At 45.4% G+C, this 17,757-nt stretch overlaps 1 protein-coding gene and 1 long non-coding RNA gene across 2 annotated transcripts in view; one reads left to right on the forward strand and one right to left on the reverse strand.

The window, feature by feature from the left end:
• LOC139583345 (uncharacterized) lies at positions 1-7,934 on the forward strand. The gene is made up of 4 exons (XR_011676536.1): positions 1-47; positions 5,987-6,033; positions 6,183-6,292; positions 6,951-7,934. It is a non-coding gene; the product is annotated as an uncharacterized lncRNA (long non-coding RNA).
• The window catches only part of elovl2 (ELOVL fatty acid elongase 2), a 21,588-nt gene continuing 11,424 nt past the window's right edge, over positions 7,594-17,757 (reverse strand). Inside the window, exons 4-8 of the mRNA XM_071414312.1 lie at positions 11,318-11,395; positions 10,313-10,484; positions 8,976-9,100; positions 8,641-8,775; positions 7,594-8,422 (exon numbers count right to left, since the gene is read on the reverse strand). Coding sequence (XP_071270413.1) covers positions 8,324-8,422; positions 8,641-8,775; positions 8,976-9,100; positions 10,313-10,484; positions 11,318-11,395 — 609 coding nt within the window. The 3' untranslated portion in view covers positions 7,594-8,323. The remainder of the gene's footprint in view (positions 8,423-8,640; positions 8,776-8,975; positions 9,101-10,312; positions 10,485-11,317; positions 11,396-17,757) is intronic.

Below are 17,757 nucleotides of genomic sequence, written 5' to 3' on the forward strand. Positions count from 1 at the left end.
AGGTGGCCAGGGACAAAAGCAGGCTCTTCAGCAGTCTCTCTCCTCTGGTGGGTAAAGGCCAAACACTGTCTTGTCTATAAGACCTCTACAGGACACCTCGCTGCTCTGTCTGTTCCTCCTACTCACAAACCAGTTAAATGTTCATTTGGTTATATTAGTCACAGTTCCTGTGGTTCTGTCGGCTGATTCTGATGTTGAAACTGTACGTGTAGTTGATGTTGTCTCACAAATAGCAACACCTAAAATGAAAACCCTTCGAATTTTCTACTAGTTTCAGAGTATTAGTCTAGTGATAGTTTATTATGTGTTTCCATGTCCTAATGTGCCCACTACTGCTCTACATCAACACACTCCATCCCAACTAACAAGGACAAAAAGAAGCAACATTTTTCCTAAACAATTTTCACTATTTGATCAAAGTCCTGTATAAGGCAGGGGTACTCAACTCTGACCCTACGAGGTCCAGAGCCTGCTGGTTTTCTATTCTACCTGATAATTAAATTACACCCACCTAGTGTCCCAGGTGTAAACCTGTCCCTGATTAGGGGGGAAGAATGAAAAAATGCAGTGGAACTGGTTTCGAGGTCCAGAAATGAGTGTGAGGGGTATAAGGGTATTGCACTCTGAATGGGATTCACTGCTAACAATTTGTGATTTGTGATATCGTAACTCTTTTCCACCCATTTCATTCATACTGTAGCCCTTGCAGTTGTTTTGAAACATTCCTCTTCGTAGTAATGAATAAGGTATTGAATTTTACTGATATCCTTTACAGTGTAAACTTAAAGAGTGGTGTAGCAGTCTCACTGCATCTCACTTGCCTAGTTAAATAAAGGTTAAATAAAAATGTAATATATAAAGGGATCCGCCCTCGCCCTCATGAGGCCGGCAGCAGTGTCATCCCATCCCAGCAGGCCATATATAACTACACCAGGAAGAAGCCCAAAACCAAGAGCAAACTCAAGAGTGAGCATGCCCTGTCCTGCACCTCCTCCCCTTACACCCATTGATTGTGTCTGAGTGCTCTGAACTGCATTGGTATTAACCACACCCTGCTGTACCCCGTCTAGTAGACACCCTGCTTGTACCCCGTCTAGTAGACACCCTGCTGTACCCCGTCTAGTAGATACCCTGCTGTACCCTGTCTAGTAGACACCCTGCTGTACCCCGTCTAGTAGGCACCCTGCTGTACCCTTTCTAGTAGACACCCTCCCGTAGACCATTTAGTAGACACCCTGCTGTACCCCGTCTAGTAGACACCCTGCTGTACCCTGTCTAGTAGACACCCTCCCGTACCCTGTCTAGTAGACACCCTCCCATAGACCATTTAGTAGACACCCTGCTGTACCCCATCTAGTAGACACCCTGTTGTACCCTGTCTAGTAGACACCCTCCCGTACCCTGTCTAGTAGACACCCTCCCGTAGACCATTTAGTAGACACCCTGCTGTACCCCGTCTAGTAGACACCCTGTTGTACCCTGTCTAGTAGACACCCTCCCGTACCCTGTCTAGTAGACACCCTCCCGTAGACCATTTAGTAGACACCCTGCTGTACCCCGTCTAGTGGACACCCTGCTGTACCCCGTCTAGTAGACACCCTCCCGTAGACCATATAGTAGACACCCTGCTGTACCCCGTCTAGTAGACACCCTGCTGTAGTCCGCCTCCCCATCACTCTCTTATACAGTTCTCCCAGTCCTCTCCCAGCAGCGCAGACGAGACCTCTGTCGTCGAGGTAACACACGTCTGTCTCTCTTACACTTCAGGTTTAGAACTATATGGCTAGTCGCACGTAGGCTACCAGACAGTCTCCATAGTTATAAACAGTAGAGGGCGCCCTTACCACAGACTGACTACCGGGCCATTTTGAAATTGTCAACTAGGGCTCATAACTCCATGCCGTTAGCCTGTTGGGCAGTGAGTGTCAAAATGTGTATGCCATAGAGTTTTAATGCTACGGTATGGGATCTGGGAATCTGTACCTATTTAGATTTTTTTTTTACAAAATACAATAGACAACTTAACATTTCACAGACACGAATCCACTAAACTAGAGATGACGTTGGCTGAACGTGCCCATCTCAAAAGATGAATGGCGAGAAACTCGAGAAACTCAGAAGGCGAGAAACTCAGAAGTACTGTACATGAATTTCAGCAAACACTAATGATATCATACTTGCTCAAACCTACATGTTCCCTCAGTATCCAAACTCATCTTGTTTGTTCTCATAATTTTTTTTTTTTTTTAAATGTATCCTTAGGATATTTCTAGGGCCGTAATACTTTATACCACAGGCTTCAAATCTGTAGCCCACATTTTTTCTTAAATAATAATCATTTTGATTCATCCACTGTCTTAACGATGGAGGATCATTTGATTTCCAGTTAAGTAAAAGTTTTTTCAAAATTTTTGACGAGAAAATAATGTCCAACCCATAAGGTATCTCACCTCACCCTCATGTACCATGTCTTTAAATATGCAGATAGATGGATTAAAAGGTAACTTGCATTGCAAAGCTTCTGAAAGGCAACTTTCTAACTCCGCACATAACTTTTGGACTTTATCACTCACCGAAGGCATGAATTATTGATTCAGTGTTTGTTTTACACGTAAGACATGACTCTGCCGTAGGGTTGTAGAATTTGTGAATTGTGTCACTTGTATAATGAATTCTGTATATTGGTTTGTAATGGATTAAGCATACATTTTAGTTAACTGTAATTTTGTTAGTTATGTTCCAAAACTTCCTCCATCTTTTGCCAATATCAGTTATTTTTAGGTCTTGGTTCCAATAGTTTATATTTTTTTCAATGAGACTGTTAGTTGGATAGGTTATCTTTTTTTCTACGAGACTGTTAGTTGGATAGGCTATCTTGAAGGTTTTGTATATCTTATCTATCATATGAGTATCATTTTCTGACTCAAATAGGATCCCCTCAATATTGCTTTGATGTCCAAAAGATTTCAGATTGATGTCTGCATTGGTCAGTCAAAAATTGCTTTTTAATTCTGTCATGGAAATAATTGTATCGTCTATTAACAAGTCATTTACATCCAGGATGTATCACATCCGGCCGTGATTGGGAGTCCCATAGGACGACGAACAAATGGCCCAGCGTCGTCCGAGTTTGGCCGGGGTAGGCCGTCATTGTAAAGAAGAATTTGTTCTTTAACTTACTAGCCTAGTTAAATAAAGGTTTTAAAAAAAAATATATATATATATATATATAGATATATACATGTTTTTACTGTTTCTATGCCTTAACTTAAATTTTCCATGTGGGCCAATTTATCAGTGAATTCTGAAAGGATATCCAAGGATTGTTCCATAGGGTTGTGGTTTTAGGGAGTGATATCGGTTCTTGAAGAATTTGTTACATTTCTTTCCATATTGTTATATTGTTCTTAGCTTTATCCTTGAAAATAGACACATTAAATGCACACAAGAGGAGCAATATGCACAGTGCATTCGGAAAGTATTCAGACCCCTTGATTTTTTTCTACAATTTGTTACGTTACAGCCTTATTCTAAAATGGATTAAATGGTTTTTTTCACTCATCAATCTACACACAATACCCCATAATGACATCACAATACCCTATAATGACGAAGAAAAAACAGCATTTTAGAAATTTGTGCAAATGTATAAAAGAACCACACATGCGGAGATCATCTGTTCACCTACTCTGCGTCTCACTAAGACACGACGGTTGGAACCAAAAATCTCCAATTTGGACTCATTAGACAAAAGGACCGATTTCCACCGGTCTAATGTCCATTGCTCGTGTTTCTTGGCCCAAGCAAGTTCCTTTAGAAGTGGTTTCTTTGCAGCAATTTGAACATGAAGGCCTGATTCATGCAGTCTCCTCTGAACAGTTGATGTTGAGATGTGTCTGTTACTTGAACTCTGTGAAACATTTATTTGGCCTGCAATTTCTGAGGCTGGTTACTCTAATGAACTTATCCTCTGCAGCAGAGGTAACTCTGGGTCTTCCTTTCCTGTGGCGGTCATGAGATCCAGTTTCATCATAGTGCTTGATGGTTTTTGCGACTGCACTTGAAGAAACTTTCAAAGTTCTTGAAACTTGCCTTTAAATTGTTTAACTTGGGTCAAACATTTTGGGTAGCCTTCCAAAAGCTTCCCATAATACGTTGGCTGAATTTTGGCCCATTCCTCCTGACAGAGCTGGTGTAACTGAGTCAGGTTTGTAGGCCTCCTTGCTCACCTACGCTTTTTCAGTTCTGCCCACACATTTTCTATAGGATTGTGATCAGGGCTTTGTGATGGCCACTCCAACACCTTGACCTTGTTGTCCTTAAGCCATTTTGCCTCAACTTTGGAAGTATGCTTGGGGTCGTTGTCCATTTGGAAGACCCATTTGCGACCAAGCTTTAACTTCAGGACTGGTGTCTTGAGATGTTGCTTCAATATATCCACATCATTTTCCTACCTCATGATTCCATCTATTTTGTGAAGTGTATCAGTCCCTCCTGCAGCAAAGCACCACCACAACATGATGCTGCCACCCCCGTGCTTCACGGTTGGGATGGTGTTCTTCGGCTTGCAAGCCTCCCCCTTTTTCCTCCAAACATAACGATGGTCATTATGGCCAAACAGTTCTATTTTTGTTTCATCAGACCAGAGGACATTTCCCCCAAAAGTATGATCTTTGTCCCCATGTGCAGTTGCAAACTGTAGTTTGGCTTTTTTATGGCGGTTTTGGAGCAGTGGCTTCTTCCTTGCTGAGCGGTCTTTCAGGTTATGTCGATATAGGACTCGTTTTACTGTGGATATTGTAACGTCCTGACCAGAGTTCTTATGTGTTTTGCTTGTTTAGTGTTGGTCAGGACGTGAGCTGGGTGGGAATTCTATGTTGTGTGTCTAGTTCGTCTGTTTCTGTGTCCAGCCTAATATGGTTCTCAATCAGAGGCAGCTGTCAATCGTTGTCCCTGATTGAGAATCATATATAGGTGGCTTGTTTTGTGTTGGCGATTGTAGGTGGTTGTTTCCTGTCTCTGTGTTTGTGTTCTGCACCAGATAGGACTGTCTCGGTTTTCACGTTTGTTGTTTTGTATTGTTGTAAGTGTTCACAGTTCGTCAAATTAAACATGTTGAACACTAACTGCGCTGCATTTTGGTCCTCTCCTTCATCCCAGGAAGAAAGCCGTTACAGATATAGATATTTTTGTACCTGTTTCCTCCAGCATCTTCACAAGGTCCTTTGCTGTTGTTCTGGGATTGATTTGCACTTTTCGCACCAAAGTACGTTAATCTCTAGGAGACAGAACGAGTCTCCTTCCTGAGCGGTATGACGGCTGTGTGGTCCCATGGTGTTTATACTTGCGTACTATTGTTTGTACAGATGAACATGGTACCTTTAGGTGTTTGGAAATTGCTCCCAATGATGAACCAGACTTGTGGAGGTCTATAATTATTTTTCTGATGTCTTGGCTGATTTGTTTTGATTTTCCCATAATGTCAAGCAAAGAGCCACTGAGTTTGAAGGTAGGCCTTGAAATACATCCACAGGTACACCGCCAATTGACTCAAATTATGTCAATTAGCCTATCAGAAGCATCTAAAGCCATGACGGAATTTTCTGGAATTTTCCAAGCTGTTTAAAGGCACAGTACACTTAGTGTATGTAAACTTCTGACCTACTGGAATTGTGATCCAGTGACCTTTAAGTGAAATAATCTGTCTGTAAACAATTGTTGGAAAAATGACTTGTGTCATGCACAAAGTACATGTCCTAACCAACTTGCCAAAACTATAGTTTGTTAACAAGAAATTTGTGGAGTGGTTGAAAAATGAGTTTTAATGACTCCAACCTAAGTGTTTGTAATCTTCCGACTTCAACTGTACCTCTCTTTGTGATATTATACCTTGCCTCGCTAGCTTGCTATGAAATCAATCCTGTAACATCTGATTCTTAACATTGTTTTGGCAAAAACTCCTTTCATTTTTCTGGACTTTTGGCAGAGCGAGCGTCAGTCGGTGCAGTCGTTCTGTGACAGAAAGCAGCAGAGGTAAATAAACACTGAACAGCCAACTGGCCTGACCTAACGTCAATGGATAACATACATGTCAGATCACATGTACTGTATGTAACAATGATTATAATAGCCATGTCTGATGTAAAGTCATGCTCTCGTTCTCCATATCTATCTCCTTCCAGGTTAGAGTCACTAGGAGAGCCCAGAGAGAGGGCGAAGAGCAGCACGTCACAGAGGGATCAGGTTGCAGGACCACCGGTACCCCTCTGACCCACACACTGTATTCCACATGGTAGGTCACTGTGGAATAAACTCAGTCCAGCCTGCCCTTGGATCTCGTTCCCGTCTTTTCTTTTTAAATGGAAAATTAGATGTTCTGTTGTATTAAGACCGAAATGGATCACCCACATTATCTTAATTTTGTGAGTCGGTTCGTGAAAACGAGGGATTTGAAGATAAAGTTAAAACATAATATACACATCTGTAAATATATCCAGGGTGAAGAAGGGCATCCAGTGTTCCTGGTAGGGTTGTGGTGTGAACCATGGTCACAGAGAGTTACTGTGTTAGTGAGCTTCGGGGATGTACTTAGTCTCCCCCCGTACGAGCTACGGACCACACGGAACCAAGATCTGAGCCAGCAGCAACACTTCATAATCCACCTGATTTTTCCAACCCGAGCGACATCAGTGTAAATATGGCTGTTTGGATTTCTAGGTCTGGCAGTATGCAGGTAACAATATATGGGATTCAATTGGAATAAAGGGATTTTTTCACTTTTTTTTATGTTAGGAGATTCTGGATGTGGCTTCATAACCAACCAATGAACTCATTTTAAAATATTTTTTATGTAACGACAACCACATCATAGGTAAGTCCAAAATAAAGTAAGTAAACTATCTCTTTTAAGATTGCAATAAAGATTACTTATCCTCTCTTCCTCTCCACAGGAACCTCCAATGAGTTGGTGACAAAGGAAAGAGAGGCCAAGACCCTCCACTTCCTGTTGAAACACTCACCACCACCACCTTGGACGCATAATGGATCATAGACCGTGATCACAGTTCTCACACAAGCAATCTTGCTCATCTTTTTTTCTGGCATTGTTCAAAATACACACAATAATAGGTAATAGCTAACACATCTATAGCTAGTATCTAACACATCAATAGCTAATAGCTAACACATCCATAGCTAATAGCCAACACATCAATAGCTAATAGCTAACACATCCATAGCTAATAGCCAACACATCCATAGCTAATAGCTAACACATCCATAGCTAATAGCTAACACATCAATAGCTAGTATCTAACACATCAATAGCTAATAGCTAACACATCCATAGCTAATAGCTAACACATCAATAGCTAATAGCTAACACATCTATAGCTAGTAGCTAACACATCAATAGCTAATAGCTAACACATCTATAGCTAGTATCTAACACATCAATAGCTAATAGCTAACACATCCATAGTTAATAGCTAACACATCAATAGCTAATAGCTAACACATGAATAGCTAAAAGATCATGGCTGATGAATTTCAGGGACATGGATCGTCACCATAGAGCAAGGCAGACCATCCTCGTTTATTTTTTTGAAGTACTTTTATTTTGTCTGTTTGCCGATAGCCATTCAAAGATATTGATCAGTGGTTGCATTTCTCAATGTATAAAGTCTACCAAAGTCGTCAGGAAAGCCTGTTCAATATTGCTTTTTCTAAAGACCCAGTCAAATGTTTACCAGCACATTTTGTACCCGTAAACGAAGACATTCAAATACATTGTGATACATCAGGTATAAGGATCTGCAGTGTTTCTAAGGCATCTTTAGTTTAACAATGATTTCAGTGAATGCTCTGGACTGATATTTTTGATGAGTACACACTGTACACATGGGCTATATTCAATAAAGCAATGTTGGGCTTTATAGCAAAGTAAATTATGTCAAAGTATTGTGGAAATTGCTGATTGTATTCAGGTTTTAACACTATGAGAATATAAACTATGAATTGCATAGGTTACTGCGTGGTAAGGAATGGATGGAGTTTTCACACTTGCATTTCAGCAATTGAAAGTGCAAAGGAAATGAGCTCATCATTCCTGTACGTACACTATGTTACACATATGTTGTCAAGCTCCAAGGAAACCAAATAAAGAATTTTATACAAAAATTAAGTACAAAGTATTCTATACAAAAACCAACATGCATACTGAAACTTATCCCTGTCTTGGAGCATTTCAGCAGTAGTGTCACGACGTGTATAGATTCTGGTGGTTGTTGAAGTAGGTCGTTGTCTTGACAACCAGGTCCAAATACTACTTTCTCTTCTTGAAGCTGGTGCCATTGGTGGAGACAGAGTGGCCATTTGGGCGACTGGACTTGATGGATTCTTCTGGCCGTCTTTTTCTGTAGGTCTGGGATAAAATCAGTCAACTTCCGACCATTGAAAAACCAACATAAATATTCAGACATGCTTTTAAATGAATCCCTAACGTAACAAAGAACATTGTCGTATTTGTGGACTTTTACAATCATTTTAGATTATTTTTTATTTTTTTTACCGTGTCCTATTATACAGAGCACAGTTTTAATCCAGTGTTCATGGGAAGGTTACCCCAAGGCGCTACTGTACCTGGACGTAGAAGTTGACAAAAAGGATGACGAGGGTGGCCATGTAGGAGAACTGGAAGAGAAGGCATCCGACGGGGAAACCACAAGGGACGACGATCGCAGACAGGGTGTGTGTGATGGTCAGTATAAACTGGATCTGAGACAGAGGGAGAGCAAAAAGGGGTCTTATAATTCCTCTAACATGCGTGGCTTTTATCGTCCCATGTCTATTGTTAATGTAGGCCATTGCTCTTAGACTAGAAGAGTAGTTCCCTTCACTGTTCAAATGAGATCATACAGGCTTGATTGAAAACGAGTGCTCGTTTCATGAAAGGAATTTGCAACCAGTGTACTCACCAACTGAGCCTGAGTCAGGTAACGCTTCCACCAGAGGTATTTCTGCATGGAGGGTATTGTAGACAGGCCATAGTAGGAGTACATACACACATGGATGAAACTGTTAAGAGTCGGCCCAAAGAAACCTTGAAAAAAAGATTTTGGAAAAATGTATTATTGCTTGACATACTTGACAAACCTTTCACATTGAAATTCAGCAGTTTGGTCTGTCACCAAGGCAACACAACTACTGTGAGAAAAAGAATGAAACATATTTTGCAAATTGCTTGTAGCAGGGACATGTTAAAGTTGTTTGGGCTAGTTTTATTTGTATTTGTTTTATTACAGGACAGGGCATGCTCACTCTTGAGTTTGCTCTTGGTTTTGGGCTTCTTCCTGGTGTAGTTATATATGGCCTGCTGGGATGGGATGACACTGCTGCCGGCCTCATGAGGGGGAGGGCGGATCCCTTTATTTATTAAATTTTTATTTCACCTTTATTTAACTAGGCAAGTCAGTTAAGATCAAATTCTTATTTACAATGACGGCCTACCCTGGCCAAACCCTAACCCGGACGACGCTGGGCCAATTGTGCACTGCCTTATGAGACTCGCAATCACGGCCAGATGTGATACAGCCTGGAATCAAACCAGGGCCTGTAGTGACACCCCTAGCACTGAGATGCAGTGCCTCAGCCCTGCTTGAAGAACATTGGCATAATCAGCAAAATAACAACTACCCCCGTTGGGCTTCAACATTGAAGAATAGGTGTTAGAACGTTTCCACAGGAAGAACATCCACCTCAGCTCTCGTCTCAATCTGACCCTAACGTTAACCTATATCAAAGATGGTGGATAAATGAAGATTTCCAACTCAGGCCGTTTGCCATTGACATTTTTTTTCACAGTTCCGGTCTACTTAAGCAGGTGGCTCTCCCATAGGCACCAATACATTAGCAGCTGGGTCTGGTCCATAGAGAATGATAGAGACCTCTAGTGGCTAAAAGGTCATGTTAGCTGGAGTCCAACCGGGTCATAAGGAGGGATCAGCCAATCGTGAAGAAGAAAATGGACTCCTTTAAAATATAGGTAGCCTCAATGGCGTTGCCCATACTGTCACATAAGCTATAATTGCACAGATACAAAGATGAGTCTTCTATATATCTCTATGGTCTGGTCTGCTTAGTTCATTGACTGTATATGAGCCAGAAAAAAGGAGCGAGTGAGATGTCTCGCTTCCCTCTTTCGTCTCTGTCTATACCACGCCCAAAGCCCGCTACTGATTCGCTCTTACATCAATCGAGTCCCTTTGACGGATGCATTCTAACAGTGATGTAGGTGGAAGTGGGTGTGACCTACTCTGTCCACAGGGGATCCAGTTCAGAACACACCACCAGATGTTGAACATGGAGGCGTGGTGATAAACGTGCAGGAAGGTGATCTGGCTGTTCTTCTTCCGCAGCACAAAGAAGATGGTGTCCAGGAACTCAATCACCTTGGAGAAGTAGTACCACCACAGCACCTTGGCTACCTGGTGAGTGTATAGAAGAGCATGTAGGGGACTGTGCAGTAATATGGCCAGTACTGGATCAACTTCCCTTTCATGACTATGACCCTTCAGAATTTTTTTCTCTCAATATTTTCAATAAATTTCAATATTTTTGTGTGGCAGTGGATATTCATTATTATTCTTTAATTTACAGCTAATGTAACTGTAATTAAGTTATGTAATTCGTTGTAATTCATTTGATTGTAATACATTGTAATTAACCCTCTTTGTGTTTAATAAATTACACATTTGTATTCTTGCATATGTTGCTTTATGTTATCACATTCAGATATATATATATATTTCAAACTGGGGGGGGGGGGGTGCAGAAGATGGGGGATGGGGGGGATGCCATTCGTGGACACTAACTGACAGAAATATATTATACAACATATACTGTATGTACTGTCTTTGTATTTATTTAACCTTTATTTAACCTTTATTTAACCTTTATTTAACTAGGGAAGTCAGTTAACGAGAGCCCCCAATATGAACAGACATAGCAATGATAGCATCTGTTGAGACACTTGAAATTTGAATGCAGGAGACATTGCACTTCTTAACTAGATGGTTGTAATGTTTTCTAATAAGTAGTAAGGGAACAACAGTCAACACGACATGACTCCTTTCTTCAAAATGTGAAGAGTAGGTTTGTGTAATTCATTAGATAGACTTCTGCATTTCTATGTCAGTGGTTTTCAGAGGCCAGTCGTGGAGTAGACAGCAGAGCAAGTGTTACTGAGAGAGGAAGGATAGAGGGTGGGAAGGAGTCAGCACACACACACACACACACACACAGACACGGTGTTACTCACCCTGAGGTCCGCCTCCCCTGCCTCGTGGAGTCCCTGACACTGCAGACGGTAGCCTGCCGACAAGGTTGCCGAGACGAGCTGCAACCAAAACACCTCGGTCAACGTCACAGTATAACTCTCACCACCCCCCACCACACACACAGTATAACTCTCACCACCCCCCACCACACACACAGTATAACTCTCACCACCCCCCACCACACACACAGTATAACTCTCACCACCCCCCACCACACACACAGTATAACTCTCACCACCCCCCACCACACACACAGTATAACTCTCACCACCCCCCACCACCCCTACCACACACACAGTATAACTCTCACCACCCCCCACCACACACACACACACACACACACACACACACACACACACACACACACACACACACACACACACACACACACACACACACACACACACACACACACACACACACACACACACACACAGTATAACTCTCACCACCCCCCACCACACACACAGTATAACTCTCACCACCCCCCACCACCCCCACCACACACACAGTATAACTCGCACCACCCCCCACCACCCCCACCACACACACACACACACAGTATAACTCTCACCACCCCCCACCACACACACAGTATAACTCTCACCACCCCCTACCACACACACAGTATAACTCTCACCACCCCCACCACACACACAGTATAACTCTCACCACCCCCTACCACACACACAGTATAACTCGCACCACCCCCCACCACCCCCACCACACACACACACACACAGTATAACTCTCACCACCCCCACCACACACACACAGTATAACTCTCACCACCCCCCACCACCCCTACCACACACACAGTATAACTCTCACCACCCCCCACCACCCCTACCACACACACATTATAACTCTCACCACCCCCCCACCACACACACAGTATAACTCTCACCACCCCCCACCACACACACAGTATAACTCTCACCACCCCCCCACCACACACACAGTATAACTCTCACCACCCCCCACCACACACACAGTATAACTCTCACCACCCCCCACCACACACACAGTATAACTCTCACCACCCCCCACCACCACCCACCACACACACAGTATAACTCTCACCACCCCCTACCACACACACAGTATAACTCTCACCACCCCCCACCACACACACAGTATAACTCTCACCACCCCCCACCACACACACAGTATAACTCTCACCACCCCCCACCACACACACAGTATAACTCTCACCACCCCCCACCACACACACAGTATAACTCTCACCACCCCCTCACCACACACACAGTATAACTCTCACCACCCCCACCACCCCCACCCCCCACACAGTATAACTCTCACCACCCCCCACCACACACACAGTATAACTCTCACCACCCCCCCACCACACACACAGTATAACTCTCACCACCCCCCACCACCCCCCACCACACACACAGTATAACTCTCACAACCCCCTACCACCCCCCACCACACACACAGTATAACTCTCACCACCACCCACCACACACACAGTATAACTCTCACCACCCCCCACCACACACACACACACAGTATAACTCTCACCACCCCCCACCACACACACAGTATAACTCTCACAACCCCCTACCACCCCCCACCACACACACAGTATAACTCTCACCACCCCCCACCACACACACACAGTATAACTCTCACCACCCCCCACCACACACACAGTATAACTCTCACCACCCCCCACCACACACACAGTATAACTCTCACCACCCCCCACCACACACACACAGTATAACTCTCACCACCCCCCACCACACACACAGTATAACTCTCACAACCCCCTACCACCCCCCACCACACACACAGTATAACTCTCACCACCCCCCACCACACACACAGTATAACTCTCACCACCACCCACCACACACACAGTATAACTCTCACCACCCCCCACCACACACACAGTATAACTCTCACCACCCCCCACCACACACACACAGTATAACTCTCACCACCCCCTACCACACACACAGTATAACTCTCACCACCCCCCACCACCACCCACCACACACACAGTATAACTCTCACCACCCCCCACCACACACACACAGTATAACTCTCATCACCCCCCACCACACACACACAGTATAACTCTCACCACCCCCCACCACACACACACACACACACACACAGTATAACTCTCACCACCCCCCACCACACACACAGTATAACTCTCACCACCCCCCACACAGTATAACTCTCACCACCACACACACAGTATAACTCTCACCACCCCCCACCACACACACACACACACACACACACACACACACACACACACACACACACACACACACACACACACACACACACACACACACACACACACACACACACAGTATAACTCTCACCACCCCTCACCACACACACACACACACACACTATAACTCTCACCACCCCCCACCCCCCACCACACACACACACACACACACACACACACACACACACACACACACACACACACACACACACACACACACACACACACACACACACAGTCATGCACCATTTCCCTGTAACACACACCCCCCACCCTGCTCCACACATATACCCCTCCCCACACACACACACATCTGTATCCCTGTCCTGACTGACTGAGCTGAGGCAGTAGCCCGACCCTCCTGTCAGTCTAACCCAGTGAGCAGTTGTAATGGTATTAGGTCACTCCTGTATAAACTTCCACAAAGAGGGAGATATGACTGCTCTCCGCAACCTAACTGTGCTCAAGTGCTCTTCAAATAGATCTCTCTGCTTGGAGGTCATTATTCTCCTACGACAGCATACTTCCTCCCTCTCTCCCTCTCTCTACGTTTTAGTGAATGTATGTAGTGTACAAGTGTAGGATTCACACATAGATCAAGCTCTATTGAAAAACACTTTCACTGGAGATTCACAATTGAGCATACTTTTCAGTCTAGGACTAGGCTCCAGCTGTGAAACCGTCCCTATATGTCTTCAGGCCAACTACACTTACATGTTAGTCATTTAGCAGACGCTGTTATTCAGAGTGACTTATAGGAGCCATTAGGGTTAAGTGCTTTGCTCAAGGGCACATAGACATTTTTTATCACCTAGTCAGCCTAAGGGACATGAACCAGCGACTTTTTGGTAACTGGCCTAACACTCATAACTGCTAGACTACCTGCCAACTGATTGATAAACTGACTGTTTCATAGGGGTACAAGAGATCTGAGATAACTGAGGGTTATGGGCACTGAAACGTACAGAATATCCATTAAGTCAAATGAAAGGTGGTGCACAGCAACAGTTAAAGACGGAGGATATGTTAGAAACACATAATGCAGTAGAGACTCCTCTTCAGTCCATCCATAGAAAGGATCCCGGGGCCAGGAACTTTTTATTTAACTAGTCAGTTAAGAACAAATTCTTCTTTACAATGACAGCCTACCCCGGCCAAACCTGGACGACGCTGGGCCAATTGTGCGCCGCCTTATGGGACTCAGTTGTGATACAGCCTGGAATCTAACCAGGGTCTGTAGTGACGCTTCTAGCACTGAGATGCAGTGTCTTAGACCTCAGTGCCACTTTCGAACTAACAACACAACCTACAAACTACACCTCAAGTTGTATTTCACACATTGCCTATCATATAGACATTAGACATAGCTTACACTGTAGAGATCTTCATGATTCACATTTCTACTAATAATCATAACAGTATCATCTTTCTAGCTATGTAAATAGTCTAAATCTGTGTTGTGTGAGAGTGGTAGCCTGCCTAGAAGGGTTTCCAGTGAGAGCAATCTGTCTGTATGGTTCTTCACCCTCTCACCTAACATGGAATTAAAGCTGATCTGGCATCTGGACCACTGCACAACATGTCATATGAGTCAGCAGACGGGCCCATGCCCAGAGGTCACAGTGGGAGAAGGAGACAGAGAGAGGAAGAGAGGAGGAGAGGGAGACAGAGAGAGGAGGTGAGGATGAGAGGAGAGGAGGAGAGGAAGAGGGAAGAGAAATAGATAGGTATATGGAGAGAGGGAGACAGAGAGGGAGAGGGAGAGACAGAGAGACAGAGGCGAGAGAGAGAGAGGGAGACAGAAGTAAGAGGGAGAGACAGAGGCGAGAGAGAGAGAGACAGAGGCGAGAGAGAGAGGGAGAGACAGAGGTGAGAGAGAGAGGGAGAGAGAGGCGAGAGAGAGAGAGGCGAGAGAGAGAGAGGCGAGAGAGAGGGAGAGACAGAGACAAGAGAGATGGAGAGAGGGAGACGGAGAGAGAGAGGGAGACAGGGAGAGAGAGAGAGGGAGACGGAGAGAGAGAGGGAGACGGAGAGAGACGCCCCAGGTGAGTAGGCACAAAACTCACCCAGAGCTTCCTGTCGGTCACATGTTTTTGGTTATTTTTTTCCCTGCGTTTTTCCCCTCTCTCCAGCATAAGGCGCTAGTCGACTCAGGCGCAGCTGGGAGTTTTATGGATCGCGGACTCGCCCGTAAGTTGGGTATTCCGCTGGTGCAGATAGACCCACCTTTCCCTGTGCACTCCTTAGATAGCCGTCTTTTGTGCGGGCTTGTTATTCTGTTATGGTGGTGATTTTCTATGTAGTGGATTTCAGTCTTATTTTTATTTTGGACTGTATTTTTGACGCGTCCTTTGTTGTGTGGCGTAGCCGTCTCTTAGTTTATTTCTGGGTGAAATAAATATTTTCCACTTGCAAAGGAACTACCCTGCTCTCTGCACTTGACTCCTTCATTTCACCATTTGAATTGTGACAGAAGCCCGCACCAAAACATGGAGTCAGCAGAAGCAGCAACCACCCCTCTTCCATCGATGGAGGAGCGTGTCCTCCATCACACCGCCGTTCTCCATAGGATTGGGTCGGCAATGGACATGATGATGGAGAGAATGGAGCGATGGGAGAGGAGTGGTTTCCCGACGTCTACCCCAGCTCCTTCACGGACATCGCAACCTACTCCTTCCACGTCGGCGTCTGGTTCCGGCGCGTTGCGTCTCGCGCTCCCGAGGGAGTACGACGGAGCGGTGGCTGGGTGCCAGGGGTTTTTGCTCCAGTTGGAGCTCTACTTGGCTACTGTTCATCCGACTCCCTCGGGAGAGGAGAGTGTTAGCCTCCTCATCTCCTGTCTGACGGGTAGAGCCCTGGAATGGGCTAACGCGGTCTGGAACGGCCCAGACTCGGTTCGAGACCACTACCCAGAGTTCACCCGCCGCTTTCGGGCCGTATTTGACCACCCTCAGGAGGGCCGTGCGGTGGGTGAGCGACTGTTCCACCTCAGACAGGAGACGAGGAGTGCGCAAGACTTCGCGTTGGAGTTCCGGACCTTGGCTGCTGGTGCGGGGTGGAATGACAGGGCCCTGATGGACCATTACCGATGTAGCCTTCGGGAGGACGTCCGTCGGGAGCTAGGTTGTCGGGACAATACACTCTCCCTCGATGAGCTTATTGACATGTCAATACGACTGGACAACCTGCTAGCTGCCCGCGGGCGTTCAGAGGGGGTCCTGTCAGTTCCACCTCCCAGCCCTCCCGCTCCAACTCCGATGGAGTTGGGAGGGGCTGCATCTAGGGGGGCCGGAGGAGGTGGCTTCTCTTGCACCTATTGTGGCCGAAGAGGACACACTTCGGACCGGTGCTGGAGGAGTGCCTCTGGGAGTAGAGATGGCAGGCGGAATACTTCTCGGCCACCCCAGGTGAGTAGGCACAAAACTCACCCAGAGCTTCCTGTCGGTCACATGTTTTTGGTTATTTTTTTCCCTGCGTTTTTCCCCTCTCTCCAGCATAAGGCGCTAGTCGACTCAGGCGCAGCTGGGAGTTTTATGGATCGCGGACTCGCCCGTAAGTTGGGTATTCCGCTGGTGCAGATAGACCCACCTTTCCCTGTGCACTCCTTAGATAGCCGACCGTTAGGGTCAGGGCTGATCAGGGAGGCCACGATTCCGCTGGACATGGTAACGCAGGGGGATCATAGGGAGCAGATTAGTTTCTACCTTATTGATTCACCTGGGTTTCCAGTGGTGTTGGAGGTTCCCTGGCTAGCCATTCACAATCCCCTCATTTCCTGGAGACAGGGAGCTCTTCAGGGGTGGTCAGATGAGTGTTCAGGTAGGTGTGTGGGAGTTTCCATCGGTGCCACGTCGGTGGAGAATCCAGACCAGGTTTCCACTGTGCGCATTCCCCCAGAATATGCCGATTTGGCTATCGCTTTTAGTAAGAAGAAAGCGACCAAATTACCACCTCATCGACGGTGGGATTGCGTGATAAACCTCCAGGAGAACGCTGCACTTCCCAGGAGTCACGTGTACCCCTTGTCACAGGAGGAGACGTTGGCTATGGAGACATATGTCACGGAAGCTCTGAGACAAGGGTTCATTCGGCCCTCCATGTCACCCGCTTCCTCGAGTTTCTTTTTTGTGAGAAAAAAGGAGG

This window comes from Salvelinus alpinus, chromosome 8 (assembly GCF_045679555.1).
Source record: "Salvelinus alpinus chromosome 8, SLU_Salpinus.1, whole genome shotgun sequence".
Classification (NCBI taxonomy): domain Eukaryota; kingdom Metazoa; phylum Chordata; class Actinopteri; order Salmoniformes; family Salmonidae; genus Salvelinus; species Salvelinus alpinus.